At 49.0% G+C, this 18,731-nt stretch overlaps 1 protein-coding gene across 1 annotated transcript in view; it reads left to right on the plus strand.

Annotated features, from left to right (window-relative positions):
• The window catches only part of agap1 (ArfGAP with GTPase domain, ankyrin repeat and PH domain 1), a gene marked incomplete at its 5' end in the record, with an annotated part of 182,890 nt that overhangs the window by 112,737 nt on the left and 51,422 nt on the right, over positions 1 to 18,731 (plus strand). Inside the window, 3 exons of the mRNA XM_079996865.1 lie at positions 846 to 1,001; positions 1,101 to 1,193; positions 16,561 to 16,665. Of these exons, the coding sequence (XP_079852991.1) occupies positions 846 to 1,001; positions 1,101 to 1,193; positions 16,561 to 16,665 (354 nt within the window). The remainder of the gene's footprint in view (positions 1 to 845; positions 1,002 to 1,100; positions 1,194 to 16,560; positions 16,666 to 18,731) is intronic.

The following is an 18,731-nucleotide window of genomic DNA, read 5'->3' on the forward strand; positions in this document are numbered from 1 at the left end:
CAGCAATCTCACTTTCGTGGTAACTGAAAATTGCAGTGGTAGTCGGTATGTGCAGCTGTCCTATCATGGGAGCGTGATCAGATCATGTGATGTATCAAGTCATTGACGTGCAGCAGATGTACCCAATGAGACCAAGTGGTAAGAAATTTGGTTTCTGACAAAAAACTCAAAATGATCAGACGACAATGAAAAATGTATTTAATAGTCAATGTTTTTGAACATACTATTGAATGAAAATCTGAATCTTTTGCCTGTTGCTTGTTGATTGCTCTGATGAGCAACAGGCGTACAGCCACCCAATCCTGGGCCCAATTGCATGGTCCCAAGACAGGTGTGGCTGCTTACACCACAGCATCCCCACACCACACTCGCATATGATGTCATTAGCCTCGTTGAAAGACGGCCACTGTGTGAATAACTGACGGAGAGATTTAGCTGCAGTAACTCAAAAGGCCACGGAGACTTCCTATTACACTATTGTGGCGCTCTAAAGGTTTTCCCACACTTTGCTGTTCTGAAATTGTATGGGATAAAAGTATACTTTGATATAGTAAATATAGTAACGCAAGTAAAGTACAGATGCTCCCAGAAGGTACTTAAAAGTACAGTAACAAAGTACTTTTACTTCCTTACTTTACACCACTGGTGATAATTTTGTTTTCCTTATGAATACTGTATATTGGATATAATGACCTCACAGCCAATACTTTTACAACTGAAGGTGAAAACAAAATTCACAAACAGAAGCATTTCCCAGATTGTCCTCGTTTTTCAGCAGCCTCAAAACTGGCCTGTTTGCCGGATTGTAGAATAACGTATTTTCTGAAATCGTCTCCTCTCCTCAGACCAGCAACGGCGGAGGCAGTCTCAGTGACTACTCCTCCTCGGTACCTTCCACTCCCAGCACCAGTCAGAAGGAGTTGCGTATCGACGTCCCGCAGGCCACCAACACTCCCACTCCTGTCCGCAAGCAGTCCAAACGTCGCTCCAACCTCTTCACCGTGAGTCGCACGCACACATACTGTTTATACGGGGTGCTCGCAGACCCGCCGTAGCGCTCAGCCGCGCGCGTCGCTAACTGTGGTCACGCTGCCCCACAGTCTCGGAAGGCCAGCGAAACCGACAAGGAGAAGAAAGGCCTGGAGAACCGGGCGGACAGCATCGGCAGCGGCAGAGCCATCCCCATCAAACAGGTGGGTCCTGCGTCTTCACTTGGACAGTCCAAATCTTCATATATCGGTATAAACAGACTGTGAGTTGAAGTCCAGTTAAAATTCGATGTTGATACTTAGCCTGCTATCAACTCGTCCAAAGTTACCACCAAACTGCATCGTGTGACGCTTATATCGGTTGTTTTAATGGAGTCAGTGTTAATCAGTGATCTGAATTTGAGGGAGTTAAATGTATTAGGTTAGAGAAGGTTAGGGAGAGGGGTGTGAGGTGTGGTTAAGGTCGGGGTATGGAAGGTTGGATATCAAAGCAAATTGTGTCCACTTGCCAAAAAGGGTTAGGGTTAGTCTCCAATTTGCAGACGGTGGTAGTAAGTGCAGTTGATACTTAACTATTAATTGTAATTGTAATGTTTGTGGCAGTTTTGCCTGCCACGTGCCACCTGGCTGGCGTTTTCCAGGCCCTCCGACACAGGTGATGCGGTTGAAAACACACCAGCTTTATTGCAGAGCGTGGGCATGTCATGACAAGGGCTCCTCTCTTGTGTGTGTGGGCGGCGGTCGGGGGTTTTACCTGTTTTTCGTTGATTGGTCTAACGGGCAACAGGCGTACAGCCACCCTGATCCTGGGCTCATTACCTAGACCCAAGACAGGTGTGGCTGCTTAAACCATACCACCCTCACATTTTTTTCATTTCACACCTTCCGAAGGGAAGAGGAGCTTGGTGCGACCATCATTTATTGTCAAAAGTTTCAGGAATTATAAGATTGAATTGCTATACTCAGTCCCTCAGACACTTGATTTCATCATAATACCAAATGGTGAGGCCAATTCCTGTCACTACGGTTACTCCTGTCACCAAACTGTTGGAGGTGATTGATGAGGTCCAGAGCAAAGACACCAGAGACGGATATTCTCTCTCTCTCTCTCTCTCTCTCTCTCTCTCGCTGCGTGAATGAATTCCTAGCCTTGATTAACAACAAAATCACACACTTGACATCAATTACAATGCTGGATTATCCGGGGGATTCAAATGAGACCATTAGGAGAGCCAGTGAGAGCAGCGTACTCTGATGCCCCCCGTCTCTCTCTCTCTCTCTCTCTCTCTCTCTCTCTCGCTTCTCTCCATTCTTTATACTTCTCTCTCTCCATCCCCTCCTCTGCCTCTTCCCCGGGAGAGAGTCAGAGGGCCGGGTGCGTCGCCGCCTCGCGGGGAACAAACTGGCGTTTCCAAAGCCAGGCGCTTAAAACACGCCGGGGAGACGCTGAGGAGCGCTCTCCCTTTCTCCTTCCTCCCGTCGGTGTCTCTACTTCCTCCGTCTCCATGTCCGTTTCCCTGTGCTCTTGTCTTCCTTTCAAAGCGACGCCCTATTCTCCCTCTCTCTCGCTCTCTGTTCTCGTGCGCAGTCCCAGCCCTTTGATAGGGGCCTCAGCTGTGTGTGTGGGGTGTTTGAGGGGTTTTATCAAGGCAAAAGAAGAAGAAGGGGTTGGGGGGGGGGGGGGGGGGGATGTTTGAGTGTGTACGACAATACACCCCCCGCAACCCCCTCCCTCCCTCCTTCCGTCTCCCGCCGGAGCGTCTGAATGGCCCGTTAATTTGTTACAACAAGATCCCCCTGTGTCCAAGTGGCGGCGAGAGGGGCAGGAGCAGGGGTGCCCCCGCACGTTGTCGCTGGAAAATCGGGCAATTAGCGGGCGCTAATCACATCCCCTGGCGCCGTCGTCGGAAATGGCCCTAACGAACGCCTGATTGGGCGGCCGAGAGAGGGAGAGGAACGGAGATGGAGGGACCTGACTGGTGTTTCTGTCCCGCAGTTGTGGCTACGGCGGTGGCTTCCATTTTTCATAATTTCATGGCATCGGGGACCGACCGACCGTGCGTGTGTGCGTGCACGCGCATTGACTCTACAGCAGTATCGTGATCCACACACACACACACGAATTGGATGAAAATCAAGCTGAACAGGCGGAGCTTAGAGGCACAGTCCAGAGCTTCGCTCCGCAGAAGAGGAAGCAAATTGATTGAATCATTCCCTGTGGTCTCTCTCTCTCTCTTTCTCAATCCCTCTGTCTTTTTCTCGCCTCCCCCCCTTGGTCTTTCTAGCTTTCCATCAGTGTGGGCAATTTGCCACACTGCAGACCTGCTCCCTAATTAGAGTCAGTGAGCCGGGGAGAAAGAGAGAGAGAGAGAGAGAGAGAGAGAGAGAGAGAGAGAGAGAGAGAGAGAGAGAGAGAGAGAGAGAGAGAGAGAGAGAGAGAGAGAGAGAGAGAGAGAGAGAGAGAGAGAGAGAGAGAGAGAGAGAGAGAGAGAGAGAGAGAGAGACTGCAAGTAGTGGTGTGTGAGGAGAATGTTGTCATCAAATACAGAAAACAAGGTATTTAGGAGACAGCAAGTGAAGTGTGTATAAAATGTTTAACATATAAGTTCCCTTTCTCTATCTCTATCGCGTTTGTTTGTTGATTTGTGTTTGTTTGGTTGTGTGTGTGCGTGCACAACCGTATTTCCTCAAATAGTGAGTGGGGCCTTTATTTACATCGGCTGCAAGAGGGTACCAGGCCTTTATTGGAAGCAGGCTTAAGAAAACGTGATTCATCAGACCAGGCCACCTTCTTCCATTGCTCCATGGTCCAGTTCTGACGCTCACGGGTCCATTGTAGGAGCTTTCAGGGGTGGACAGGGGTCAACATGGACACGCTGAGCGCTCCCATACGCAGCAAGCTGCCATGCACTGTGTGTTCTACACCTTTCTATCATAGCACCATTCACTTCATTTTTCCTCGCCTCCAACACATCAAGTTCACGGAACGACATGAGCAATGTCATTCACTTCACTCACAGTGGTTTTAATTTTTGTGGCTGATCGGTGTATGTGTCTGCTTGCATCTGTGTTTTCAGAAACCAGTCGCTTGTATAAGGTGGCGTGTACAAGTTTGTGTCTAATTGTAAACCTTTTAGATATACCGTATTTCCTCAAATCTAAAACGAGCCTCTAATTAATGCCAGGGGTGTGGTCTGCACAGACAAATAAAAGCCTGCCTAAAGAAAAAAACGGTGAAAAACTGATCGGAGCTGTGGCGCTGCTCCGGTGTGGAGCACCGCTCCCAAACAAAGCAAATAAAAACAGTGTGTTTTATTGTAGATGTATTTAATTTACTCCAGTTCCTACTGCTGCGTAGCAGATCGCTTCTTGGGCAAATGCCCCGCTCTGAGTGCTCTCCAGCGCTCCAAACAGGAAGTGGTGCGTTCAAGGCGAACTTGGAAAACTGTCGTTTCCCTGTCGGCTACCACCATAAATGTGACTTATAGGGTAGCTACTAGTCTCTTTTTTTCACCATACGTGTGTTTGCATTGCATGTCTCCCAGACGGAAGATTGATTTAAAATTGATACTAAAATATGATCAAATATACGTGAAAATTAAACGGGGGGAATTAGATTCAATTAAAAGCCTGCCTCTATAAGCCTGCTTCCAATGAAGGCCTGGTGCCCTCTGCAGTTGTGGGAAATAAAGGCCCTGGTCACTATTTGAGGAAACACGGTAAGTCCCGTCTCCCCATTAGCAGCCTTTTGTGTGTGTGAGCGCTCTTCCCTTTACCACTAGGTCTACGCTTGATTTTAATGAGCTAGTTGGGCGAATGCTGCCCTCCTTCGACGCTCACCTTTTGTCTCTCTGGTGCGCTCAACAAAACTCCGCTGTATGTGTAATTATACCCACTCCACTGCAGACACACAAAAAAAATGCGCGATTAATAATATAGAAAACCTTTCCATTCTTCTGATGTGGAAATCATCTGGGGGCTAAAAAAAAGTATATATATATATATATATATATATATATATATATATATATATAATAAAACGCACATTGCTTTGGACGAAAGCGTCATTATAGCATAATGGATTACACGGAACAATTAATTCTCTTGATAATCGTGAGGTATTATACACAGCGTCGATACATGTCACAACGTCTGCTTCCATGTTAAAGAATGGGCGGAGGCTGTTGATCACTTTTGGCCGTCCGCGTGGCTGTGGCTGTGCCAACATCTATTGCAGCACCCGTCTCTCGCTCCCTCTCAGACATGCGTGTGTTGGTGCATTAAGATGACGTCTTTAAATTTGTGTCAGTTGGTGTGTATATTAATAAATAATTATAACAAGAACATCGGTAAAGATGATGAACAACAAAGGTTTGGGAAATAAATCAAAATAGATAGAATGATAGTAAGAGTGTATTAACTGTGGCTAAGGTTAACAGATTCAGGTATTTACTGTGTGTGGCGGTAGTGACACAATATTCTAAGTTTATCAGCTGTTAATTTCAATAAGATTTAAGAAAAAAACACTTTTTATTATTATTATCAAGTCGGCCATATTCAGTTTTTTAGTTTTGGATATTTTTGATATTTGAGCATAGCAGTAGCAGTGTTTTGCCCTTTCTTCTCTACGTACAGTGTAAGGCTCAAGCATCAACTCACCCCATAAACAGATCAAAATGGCCCAAAACGGAGGCGCAGGTTGAGTAGGAGCTCGACTCGACTCTACTCCCGCGATGCTTCGCCGCCACCTCACAGAGCCGGGGACGTCCGCCTTGAAGTGCCAAGTGTTCGGCGGATGTGGCCAGCTTTATTTACCGAGCCCGTTTGCGGCACCGGGCTCCTCCGACATCTGCTCGAGCTCCTAATGAGCTGATAATTACTGCAGAGATGCCCCTGTCAAGCGCCAGAGCAAAGCTCTTTGAAAACCCACATTCCAACGGGTTAATTTACCCAGACGTCGGAGCCTGGGCCACTGGGGGTCCCCGGACATACTGGAGATGTTTGTATTAGTTATTTATATTTATTTATTTATTTATATCGTTGCTTGTGGTTGTTGTTGTTTTTTTTGTTGTTGTTTTTTTTTAAATTATTATTATTCTTTTAATCTAGCAAAGGACGATCAAGCCTGACACACTTTCGCAGAGCGACAGAAAACAATAACCACTGTTTTAATACTGTTGGACGACCAGCAGCTGCCGATAGAAACAGAAGCCCAAGCTGTGTAGAGAATTTATTAGAGAATTTAATATTGTTCAGTCCCAGTGAATAACCTTGATCATCTGGTTGCAGTGGCACCTGTCAAGGGGTGGCATATATTAGCAGCAAGTGAACAGTCAGTTGTTGAAGTTGATGTGTTGGAAGCAGGAAACATGGGCGTGGTCCAAATGGGCGAAATGGGCGTGGTCAGGATCTGAGCCACTTTGACAAGGAGCACATTGTGATGCTGGACGACTGGGTCAGAGCATCTCCACAACCACAGGTCTTGTTGGGTGTTCCCAGTATGAAGTGGTTACTACCTACCAACCTTCAGTACCTGCAGCACGAGGAGGAGCTACACAATATTAGTGATTATGACTGGTGGTTTTAATGTTGTGGCTGATCGGTGTATATCGTAAAAATCTGTGTGTATGTGTGTGAATAAATATATATATATATATATATTTTTTTTTTTTTTTTCACACACACACATTTACTGCATATAAGGGACCTGGTTTGCTCTGCTGGAGGTAAATAGTAAATAGACGTGTCATTGTTCTGGCTCGCCTTCCCGTCGCGGTTCCTGTCGACCCCGGCGCTGGCTGGTTTTGACAAGTCTCCCCTCACCCCTTGTCGTCCCCCCACCCACTTGACCGACCCCTCGGTGTCGGGACACTTTGTAAGGAGGTAAATTGGATGGTTAATTTGGGTGTTATTTACCCTGTAATTCATTAGTCTCGCTCCGCCATTGGCAGCGGGCAGGCTGTAATTTCACGCTTCGCAATAAAAGATGTCTCATAATCTGCTTCATTTAGCAGCCAAAGAATTTAATGAAATTAACTGTGGCCCCTAATTAAGACGGTGAATATTAAAGACCTGCTATCAGGGCCTTAACGAGAGCGACACGATCCGCCCTCCACCCAATTGGAAAAATATCATTTCCCTGGGAAAGGTTGTCACCGCTTGGAGCCATTTTGGCCCGTGATGACATTTTTGTCATGCACACTAACCCCTTGAAATTAGATATTTTTTTCCCCCACTCTGTGGGACCAGGGGGGGATTTGGCAGCCCCCCGTGCACACACACACACACACACACACACACCCCCGCCGACCCCCACCCATACACACACACACACACACACACACCTTATTTTCCCCTTTTTAGTATGAGAAATAATTAAAGCGAGGAATGCAGGCGTCAATCAGGAGCATCCTCAGATCACAGCCTCTTGCGTCCCGGCGAGGCGCGGTCTCAGCGGGACGCCGGAGTTGTGGTTGCGCGCCGGGCGGGGTCGCTTCCACGGCTGCAGCGTGGTTGTTGTTTTTTTCAACGGGGGGGGGGGGGGTGGGGGTTGTATGCCGACGATGTGTTTGAGTAGCGAGTGTGGACCGATCAGAACGCACGGACACACTTCCTCTCTCCGTCTCGTCCATCTCCTGCGAGTCAGGGACGTGCGAGGGGTGAGGCTTTTTACCCGCTAATGAGTTGAGACTGCTGAAGTACGGTTTGGGTAATTGAGTTTCTAATTAATTACCCAGGACTCTAATCAGATAAATCAGTGGCAGTTGCGGGATGTGGTGGTGGGGAGGGGGGCTTGTTCTTGTTCTGTGGTGTGTTTTGATTTTACCGTGTGTGTGTGTGTGTCTCCTCCTCTTTGCCCTCCTTTACCATCACCTCCTCACATAGTGACTGATGCTCATGGTCTGTCCTCGTGTTGTGTGTGTGCGCGCGTGCGCGCGCAGGGGCGTAAATACAGGCAGTTTGGTTTTTGGGGGCCCTCCAATATGTTGGGTAGAGAACGGGCCCTTGTGGGTGATTCAGATTGCTGTTCATTCACATTAAATTTACAATGCTGTTGCTAATTGTTTTTGGTAAAATAGTCTGTAGCAATCTATAACAAAATGTTATACATATATACTTATACGACATAAACTATAAAAACTATAAATAAACCAAAAAAAAAACAACTTTATGAATAATTGAATGAATAACTTCTTATTTTCTCTGGTATTTTTGTCATATACAGATATGCAACAGTGATCGCCGGGTAATATCAACGTTGACGTTGTCCAATGTCAGGTCCCTATTTGATGGTGTCGCCAGACGATACGATAGAACTAGTTCAGGCACGCACCCTCTCAACGTCGGAGACCGACTGAAGCGCGCCGAGCACATCTCCGAGCCGCTAGAGCGGTCGCAGCATTCAAACATAAAAGCGGCGTCGGGAAAAGAGGCAAGGCTCCCTGAATTAGATTCCTTTGGAAGCACGACGCCCCTCGCAGCAGCAGTTCGGCTGGCCTCAGCGCCGTTGCCCTTGGCGATGTGTCAACAGCCATGCAGCAGGTAACGTTAGGATCGCAAGCCACATATGTTGTCAGTCCTAAATAATCGTAACATAAAAATAATAGCAATGTTAAGACAAGTTACACTGTATTTCCTCAAATAGTGACCGGGGCTTTTATTTACCTCAACTGCAGAGGGCACCAGGCTTTTATTAGAGGCAGGCTTTTATATCTCAAACCAAACCAAACTTCCGTCTGGGTGCCGTGCTCCTCAAAATAAACACGTCTAAAATAAAAACACAGCGTTTTTGTTTTTTTTGGGGGGTTTTTTGAGACATGGGAACGGCCAGGACGCACGGTGGACCGGAGATCGCTCTCCCTCTCCGTTACGCATACACCGTCCTGATCCCAGGAGGAGCGTCCCTCGGCTGGGTCTAAAATGTTAATTTCATACAAGTATAAATTATAGTAACAAAAAACAAATACATCCCAAATAAAAACACGGCGAAACCGGCCCTGGAGCCAGCGCAGCCCGCCGTCTGGAGGAGGGGGAAAAAATCCACTCCAGTTCTCTGAGTCAGTTTAACGTTCAACACAACGAGTAATTCAGAACAGCCAATTGTTGAAAATCGCATGATTATGGATTTATCAATTTCCAGCGGTGGAAATCTACGCTCTGCTTTACTGGCAAACACATTATATAACAGGCACCAGGAGGTTATCCATCCTTGTTTTTCCCACGGTCCGTATTTGAGGCAGGCCTTTATTAGTTCCTGTCGACTGCGCCCATGCCATTTATTAGAGGCTCGGTTTTTTTATTCACGTGTGGACCCGACAGTGGCCTTCAAATGAATAGGATTTTTCATTACCTCAATTTTCGGCGCCCGTGCACGCTGGCGTTTCCGGCGACGCAGCCCGCGACAAATGTTGTGCAGCGGTCAAACGCTTGCAAACAACCGCGTCGAGCTTGTACTGATCTGTGCAATATTCAAAACAAAGCCCTTGATACTGACACCCTGCGATTAAGTGCTTGTTTGTCTTCGCCGTGCGCCGCCCTGATGTCCTGATCGGTGAAAAGCCCTTCTCACCCCGTCAGCTTTTACTGGGGTGGAGAACTGTGCACCAACCCCAGCAGAACGTTGGCCCGTGTCCTGCAGGCAGCTGCTGGCAACTGAGCCCAGTGCACAGGGCGGGGTCTCTTCTTGCCTCTGCCCGGGGCTCATTGTCCCCTTCGATGCGTCCCATCACACCTCCTGATCGGGGAAGTGGCAGCTTTCACCCTTCTATCCACAATCTCCCCCGCGCACAAAAGACCCGCAGCCCCCCGCTCTCGGCTGACCAATGAGATGATGGACGACCTGCGATTGCGCCTCGCGCCGGATCAAATGGCCCCTGCGATATGGCGATAGAGGGTCGTGCCGCCGAGTTCACGCCCGCCCTCTCTGCCGTCCCCGTCCGCCCTGCCGTCACCTTACCCCCGCCGGGGTTTCGCGGGGAGGTGACACCTCCAATTTAGCCTTCCCCGCTCCCAGGGGAAGCGGAAGAACAAAAGGGGCTCCTGCCCCAGGAGAATCCCTCCCCCCGCTCCCACGGAGGTTTTTGTTGGCACCTTCCACCAGATAGCGCCGCCTCCGTATCTTCTAAATGGGGCGCTGTCATCTCCCTCAAGGGACCCGGGGAGAGTCCATTGTCTGAGGGAAATAGCGGGGTGATTGAATGATTAGAGAGTAGATTACCCTGTATCGATAGACGGGTGGCATACAGGCGAGAAGGCTCCTCTGGAAAACTTACCTCAGATGTTTTTGTTTTTTTGTTTTGTTTACGACCGTTTCAATGGTCCTGTAGAAAAGTACAGGTCTCTGCTTGGTTATGCACAACTGAAGGTAATTGGTTACCTTGAGTATTTTCTCCTGTTATTTTCACTACTGTTGTTACTTGTTTTTACTTCAGTTATGTGCTTAGTTGGTCGATATTCTATTTGCCAAGTTGCTTTTCTTCCAATTTAGCCAGTCCTGTAAATTTGTAATGGTGAATTACCAAATAACCTTTTTTTTTTTTTCTTTTTTTTTTTTTGAGCAAACCTACCAACATCTATAATGAGCTGCCACCCAATTCAGGGAACGCAGTGTGAATTTTCTGCGACACCAAAAAGCTTCAAAATATGTCCATCTTTATAAGTCATTTTGTCTTAATATACATGTCAAATAAATCGATCTGGGCAAACATGAAGCTACTGAGGTCTCCATTTCGTTTTCGTTGTGTTATGTTCCAAAGTTGATGGGGACAGGGGAACATTCAGTACCACGTCTCATTGAATTTGCATTTTTTTTTTTTTTTCCCTTCACTTTCAAACGAAGACGAGCAGATATTGCGTATGACGAGGGATACCTCTGGGTGCAGTTTTCGACCGTGAGCTCGTTAGTTCCTAATGAGCGCGCTCTCGTTCCTCTTCTTCGTCTTGGGCCGGTTTCCACCGCGCCCCCGATCCCTCGGCCTACGTCCTGCCGCTGACTCAAAGGGCCCCGCGGGCGGCTGCCGCCGCGGCGGCGCCCGCGGACGTCTCGCGAATATAGGTCCCTCAACAAATGACTCCGTCTCCGCGCCGCCCTCGAGCCCCGCGACCTTTTCCCAGCGCCGCCCCGCACTTCGTTTTTCCGCCCGGCCGGCGAAATCTCTCCGTCTGACGGCAGACGGACTGCACCTCGGAGCAATTACCGGCCATAGCTCAGTTTTCCGACTTTTTCCGGAGATACACCTGCCATTCAGGGACGGAGCAGTCGGCTTAATTTCCTGCCATTTATGTCAGGGATGTGTCTCCCCGTCCTGCACATAAAGCAGCCACTGTCTACTCATTAGCCAGCGCGGTAGGACGGAGGGACCCGCCCCCGGGTGTCGGCTCAGAGGTGCCCACAGAGGTTTTTTTAGACATGCGGCCCTAACGAATTGCTTCATCTCCTCATCCCCCGAGCGAGCGACCTTTTCCCGAGCTCAGGCCTCCAATACCTCAGCGTGACGGGACGGAGGCTCCGTACGGCGGCGGACTCCATCTACCGCTGTATTTATACCCCCCCCCCCCCAATTCATCTCCGCCCTGCGGAGATCCTTGTGAGCTGTCACAGCCCCACCCAACACACTCAGGAAAAATAAGAGGGTGGGTGTGTGTGTGTGTGTGTGTGAGTGTGTGTGTGTGTGTGTGTGTGTGTGTGTGCGTGTGCGTGTGCGCGTGTGTCACAGAGCCCAAGGAGGGTGAATAATGGAGGACATTACCCATCAAGAGGATTTGGATGTTGGCGTTCAATTAGCCTCTCCCTCGCGTGAACCGATCGCTCGTCATCCTCGCAGTGGATAGATGGCTTTCACTCATTCTGCCGTCTCCCTTACCTTGCCCTTTCGGTTTTATGTATTTATTAATTTGTTTGTTTCTTGGTTTGTTTGTTTATTTTTTATGAGCTACACTTGAAAAAAGTTGTTTTCCCCCGTTACACTGTAGATTGTGGCGCCGGACATGAACGCAGCTCTTGTGCCGTGACAAATAGGATCCCTCTGCCCAGCGTGTGTCTCTCTTCAAAGCAGGATCCGCAAATCCAAGCTACGCCGTCACCTCATTTGTTATTGATGGTGTGTGTGTGATAGTACGAGGATTCCTAAGCTGTGTTCACCCCCCCCACCCCCTAAAAGATGGTACACGATTCATCTGCCTGTATTAAACTGCCACTTTGTTTAAAATGTAACTTAAAAAAATAATAATAATAATAATTAAAAAAATATATATATATATATATAATATATATTTTTTACAAAAAAAGGGATAATAATAATTATAATTCATAAAATAGTATTACTGAGGACGCCCTGCAATTCGTTCACGGACCCCAGTCTGTGAACCCCGCGGATAGCAAACCAAGGCTTTAAACGCCATCAGCGTTAGTCTTTAAATTAGGGTGACCGCGTTCTGACGGATGAGCGTCCCCCGCCGTGCAGGGTGCTTTTTTTTTTCTTTTCTTTTTTTGTTTAGTTCAACGAGGTAACGGAGGGGCAGCGTGAAGGGATGCGCAGCGTGAAAGGAAGCGCTGGCCCTGCACGCGCACACCTCTCAAAGTACACAATTCACAGCGAGCGGAGTGGGCGTGGTGGAGATCCGGTGGGATCTTCATGCACGCCTATTTCCGCTTGTCTCTATACAGTATATAATATATGTAAGATACGAAAACAAGTATCATTTTACTATCATTATTATTTTAGTTGCACGGAAAACCGGGGATAGTTTGTTCCGGAATGTTGGAAACCGGGACATTTTGGTGTTTTACGGATATCCGTCGGGACTCGGGACACCCAGCTCCGAAACCGGGACGTCTGGTCACCTTACTTTTAATACACACATGGAGCCGCTCGGCCCGGCCACGCCCCCCTCCCCTCCCCCGTCTCTCCCTCTTCCTCACTGGCTCTGGCAGGGAAACATGTCGACGTTGGCTCACTAATGGGCACTAATGGACGCTCAGCTGTCCTGACAGCTGCGAAGCTGCCGCGAGCCTCCTCTTCAGACCTCGTCATGTCATGGCTAGCATACGGCAGGAAACCCCTGCTCACACACACACACACACACACACACACACACACACACACACACACACGGGGAGTCAGAGAGACAGGAGCTTAATTTGCCTGCTTTACTGCCTCGTAGAGTATGTACAAGACTGTCAGGCTTTATAACTACACCTGTCTGCTGCCGTAACCGCGCGACGGTCCGTGTTTGAGAAGGGGGGGGGGGGGGGGCAAAGAACGCCGCCTCGGTGCAACCCAAGGTAAAGGGTGGTGTTTGAGGTGGTGTCGTCCGGGAGTGCACCGAACAAATGTGTGTGGCGCCTTTTAGAAAAACAACTGCAGCAGGACGATGAGCAAACGTGGAAATCCGTAAAATAAAACAAACCTGGTCTGAGCTATGCCACAAAAAGAATATCATATGAGAGGGTTTTTTTTGTAATTAGATTTTCATATTCATATATAAATGACTCTACTAACGTTTTGCTTTTTATATATTTTTTTTACAATAAGCTTTTATATTTTAACATTTCCCTTTTTTTTTCGGGAAAAATCAAGACAAACAACAAAATATCTGTGTCGATGGAAACTGTAATAAAACAAAAAAAAACATATCTGTAAACCTTCAAATAAGACACTTCACAGCCTAAAGCGACGTCTATACTTGCCCCAAGCGTGAGGGAGCGCGTGGCGCCAATGACATCATCACCAGGGGGTGGTGCCGCGGCACGTCGGGACCCCCGACATTTTATGGCTTGGCGCGAGGGGCCTTCCCTGGAAGCGGTGGGGGAGGAGGTGCTGTTTTATTCATCGTATGTTGGACAACATTGATCCACAGCGCCAGCCAGATGTGAAATTCAAATTCAATGTCTACCGATAACTTTTCGAGGCAGAAACAAAATAGTATACGCAACCAGCTCACTCAGGTTTGGTGATTTCACCAAAATGTTGTAAAGTTGTTGTAAAGTTCAGTTTACGTTTAGTGGAGTGAACGTTTTTATCGCTCTTAATGTGCAGTTTATTTTTAGGGAATCTTGCAATAAGGGAGAGTAATTGCACATTGTGACTGTTCCATAGTTCAGTAACTATGGAACAGGTAATAAAACGCTGAGCAGGACGTGACCTCCACCCCCCTCACGTGTCTCTGTGTGGAACGGGCCGACAGACCTTTTTGGCGCTTTTGTCGGTTTTATTAACCACCACGAACGGCAACCACCCCCCCCCCCCCCCCCCACCCCCCTCGGCACAAACAAGCCGCGCGTGTGACTGTTTGCGCTCTTCTTCGTTTACTACATCCCGCGCCACACGGCGCTCTCCTCTCGACTGCCGCCCGGGGCCTCCGAGGAACTCCGCAGCGGAGCATGTGCCGGCTGTAAGGTGCTGCGGCACCGTGGCCCGCCCGCGCCAAGCGTGTAAACCAGGGCTTTACGCCGAAGGGCAGCGGTACTATACACGCGGGAATGGAAGCCTCGGGTCTTCAAACTGAGGAAAGTGGCAGAAAGGCTTGAAAGCCTTCATCTCGACCGGAGAGATACCACCATTCCCTCATCTTCATGTCCGGCGCCTTTTTTCCACCATCTTGTTGAAGGGCAGACGGTAGGTTGTTCCTCTGCTCTACGTTGAAGAGGCTACGCCGTCCTTAACAAGTCACTTTGTTTATATGCAGTGTAGGTTTACGGTCATTTATTTGTCCTCGCACCCTCGGCCTGAGACTTCCTTGTCTGTCCGCCCCTGAGTGTGGTGTCACCACCGGTTAAGCCGGACGTTCCGCCGTCGGGCGCGGAGCCACGGAACGGCCCAAATGGCGCTGGGCGGCGGAAGGCGGCGGCCTGTCCATCAGCCGCGCCCGCCCGGCCCTCCCCGTCCTCCCCGTCTCTCGTCTCGCTCTCGGCCCCGGCCTTTCCTCTCCAGCCCCCTCCCTGACGGCTGGACTCTATTAATATCCCGTGTCGCCGCGTTAATGTTGCCGAGGCCCAGCGAAGTGACATGCACCGCGGCCCGGCTGTAATTGCTAATCAGGCGACGGTTTTATTCCACCCACCCCAACCCCCACACCCCTCCTCCTCCTCCTCAACTCCCTTGCTCGCCCCATTTTAAATCTCTCTCTCTCTCTCTCTCTCTCTCTCTCCCTCTCATCTCACTAGTGTTTCTCTTTCTGCTGCGCTCTCTCTCTTTTCATCTCCTGCTTCCTCTCCCTTACATGGCCCTTTTTTTTTTTTTTACTTTGTTCTCTCTCTCTCTCTCTCTCTCTTCCTCCCTTAATGAATCCGGCTGAAATGAGGTGTGTGTGGGCGGTTGCCCTAAACGGCCATTCAGCCCAGGCTGATGTGCGTAGGAGAGAGGAAGGGGGGTGGCGGTGGGGGTAAAGGGAGGTGGAGAGAGAGAGAGAGAGGGAGAGGGAGAGCAAACAAGAGTAAGAAAGATTGAGTGTGAAACCAAGACGTTAACAAGCCATGAGAGGTGGGAGAAAAAAATGGAATTAACTAACTGCCGGTCTCCCATCTCCTCTCCTCTTACCTCTCCTCATCTACGCCTCCCATCTCCTCCCCCTTCTCCTCTTCCCACACCGGTGCAGGGTGCACTCGTCCTGTTTTCCTGTGGCTGAGGTGGTGTCCAACACTGGACCAACCCCATTGTCCTCTTCCGTTCTTTTGAGCCTTTTTAAGTCGCGAGCCACGTTCCAGGAACTACCCGAGTGATGTGACTTCAGACTTTAAATGCTCTCATGCGCGGAGAGCGGGGGGGGGGGACAAAAACGGGAAAGGCAGTGTGAGCCAGAGTGTGCGGACCGGAGTGGAAGGGCCTAATTATGACGCTGTGCCATTTGTCAAATGTGATCTCTCAGCCGTTGGAGAAAAGCTTTTCTTCTCGCTCAGTGACTTCAGCTGGCAAAGACACCTCCATTTGATCCCAATTCAGTAGATTCCCATTCACTCCGATCCAGTTTAATTTTATTCCACTTACTGCAGTGAACATACCGATATGGCGTACACGCGAAATTCTCACGTCAACTGTACTATGTACTTCTCTTTATTGTCTATATTTGTCTAATGTCTTTATGTCAATCTGAATTGTTTATGTTTTCATCGTGACAAGTCAATTATTTTATCATTTATCATGACCGTTGGGTCCAGGAGATTTATTTTGAACTTTGCGGACACTTACCCCCTGATGGCTCACATTTTTTGATTTTTTTTATATTCCTTATTTCATCATCATCTACGGTCACACATATTTTTGTCGTGGTTATTTGATTTTGCCATATTTTGTATTTGTTGATTCCATTTAAAAGGGTGGAATCGCCGTTGCTTTAACATGGAAATAACAAATACAGAATACGGCAAAAATTAAGTAACTCTCTATTATTGTTTATTTTTGAAGTGTCTCAGGATCTAGATTCTATCTCTTTCCATTCTTTATATTTTGAAAAAAACAACCTTTTCAAAATAGTGACACAGGAGTGATGAAGCAGCACTCTGTCTGTCTGTCTGTCTGTCTGTCTGTCTGTGCACACGTGTGGTGACCCTACACTGTGCTCTGCTATTTGACAGGGAATGCTGCTGAAGAGGAGCGGGAAGTCGCTCAACAAGGAGTGGAAGAAGAAGTACGTCACCCTGTGCGACAACGGACTGCTGACCTACCACCCCAGCCTGCACGTAGGTGGCGCTCACACACACGCGCGTTCTTGTACCGCTGTCAAAATGAGGTCTGAGTAAATACACCTTGGAGGTGAGGGCCCATGTTTCTGGTTCACCTCTAAAACCAAAATACAATTTGGAGACCGGTCGTCACAAGTACGATAAAACACACTGTGGCAGTTCTGACTGCCACATGCCACCCAAGTGGCGTTTTTGGGGCCCTCCGGCACAGAGAGACAGAAGACGATGGGTTGTAGACACCAGTTTATTGTAGAGAGGATGCGAGGTGGAATTAGCCAGGAGCGGATAGAACATGTCATGACAGGGCTCCTCTCCTGAGTGAGTGTGTGCATGGAGGTCTTACCTGCTGCTCATTAGACCAACCAACGCGTAACAGGTATGCAGCCTCTCTGATCCCAATCACCGAGATCCAGGTCAGGTGTGGCTGCTCAAACCACACCATCCCCACACCACACACACACACATACAAAAAAAAATGATATGCAATACACCTAAAAACGAAAAAATTAAGAGAAAATGGCAATTTACAATAAACCTAAAAGATAAACAAAAAAAAGGAAGAAAAAATACTGAATTAGGTCTTCCGAGTGTGCGCTCACATCCAGCAGCGGAACTCGGTTCTGTCGTGCTAATCAGGGGGCTAATGCGAAAGTGTCAGCATTCACCGTGGTGGCAGCTCTGCCTCTGTAGTCCATAATAGTCGGTAATCCCGGCCACATGTGTCCAGTTTCACATGTGTGTGTGACAGCTGGAACTGGGACTCCACTCTTTGTCTGTACCGACTCTTTGCCTCTTTCACAAAGAGCGGCGTCTCAGTTGGTAAGACGCCGCTTTGTAATCGTCCATGTTCCCCGACACGAGCCACGAGGCGGCGTAAGCAGCGGTGCGCGCGCTCAGTGCGTCCTGTGTGGATTTGTCAGCCCACGGTATTGCACCGTAACCGTGGGAGCCACATTTTTCTTTTTGTGTAGTGTTGTGTTTGTGTTAATCCCACTAAAATCAGTGAATTTTAAATTAATGGTAGGACCCGGGTTTTTTTTGCGGGGGGGGGGGGGTTTCATGTCGGCCACTTATATTTCCAATCCCCCGATTATGTTCCACCACTGCATCGCCGCGGAATCGTTCACATCCGCCTCAAATCGCGAGGAGAGGGGAGGACGACTCTGCTTCTGGGCCAAGTAGTTGTGAAGGAAGTGGCCTTACCATCTTTGAATGGTCCTGCGCTGCCTCAGAGACCCTGCTGGGCTGAACAGGGAAACGGGACGGCGCTCCCCCCTGTGAGTCATGCGGCAAAACACTCCCGCTCACGGACGCTTCACTGGTCTGCTCCAACAGTACTGCGGTGGTAATGCTCGAGCGGCATTCTCCACGTCCGGCTGCCCCGAATCCTCCCCGTCTCCCTTTTCCCGAGCGATTCCGCCGTCTGCTTCGGCGATCCTCCGCTCGGATCCTCTCCTGGAAGCAGCGGTCACTGGCCCCCGCGGGGCCCTCGGGCTTCAGAGGCTTCTTGTCCCAACAGCTCCGGAGTCTCCAGTCTCCAGAGCCAGGGTACAAAGAGGGGGGGCTTCCTCCCACTCAACCGGTAATGACCACGAAAGCTCCCGTTCCGTCTCGATGGCACTGGACCGCTCTGATGGTCAACCTTCCCGGCTGGAAGGAGCGTGTCAACTGTGTTTTTTCTTCCGGTGGACGTGGGGCGTCTGCCGTCGAGGCTTCCTCCGTCAAAGAGGCTTGAGTCTGTTTCAAGTGCAAGGCATTGATCTGGCCAGGAGAAAGCAGGAGAGCACCCGAGCCTGATTCACTCCATCAGTGGCCGGATCAAGCGTCCTGTGTGGCTCCACCTGGTGGAGGTGTGGTTTGCTGCCCCGCACGGGGAGCATCCTCAACGGCAGCAGTGGCGAACGCAATTTGGAGCACCCTACAAAATGGCCGACGGTCTAGTTAGTCCACTACACAGAGAAGTACGATCCACTCTGAGCCCATTAGAGGAGAGAACAAGTTTCACAAACCCTTTGCGCTCTCTCGCTCACAAATATAAACACGTATCTCACATACACTACAGA

Source organism: Zeus faber, assembly GCF_960531495.2.
Source record: "Zeus faber genome assembly, chromosome: 2".
In the NCBI taxonomy this organism is placed as follows: Eukaryota; Metazoa; Chordata; class Actinopteri; order Zeiformes; family Zeidae; genus Zeus; species Zeus faber.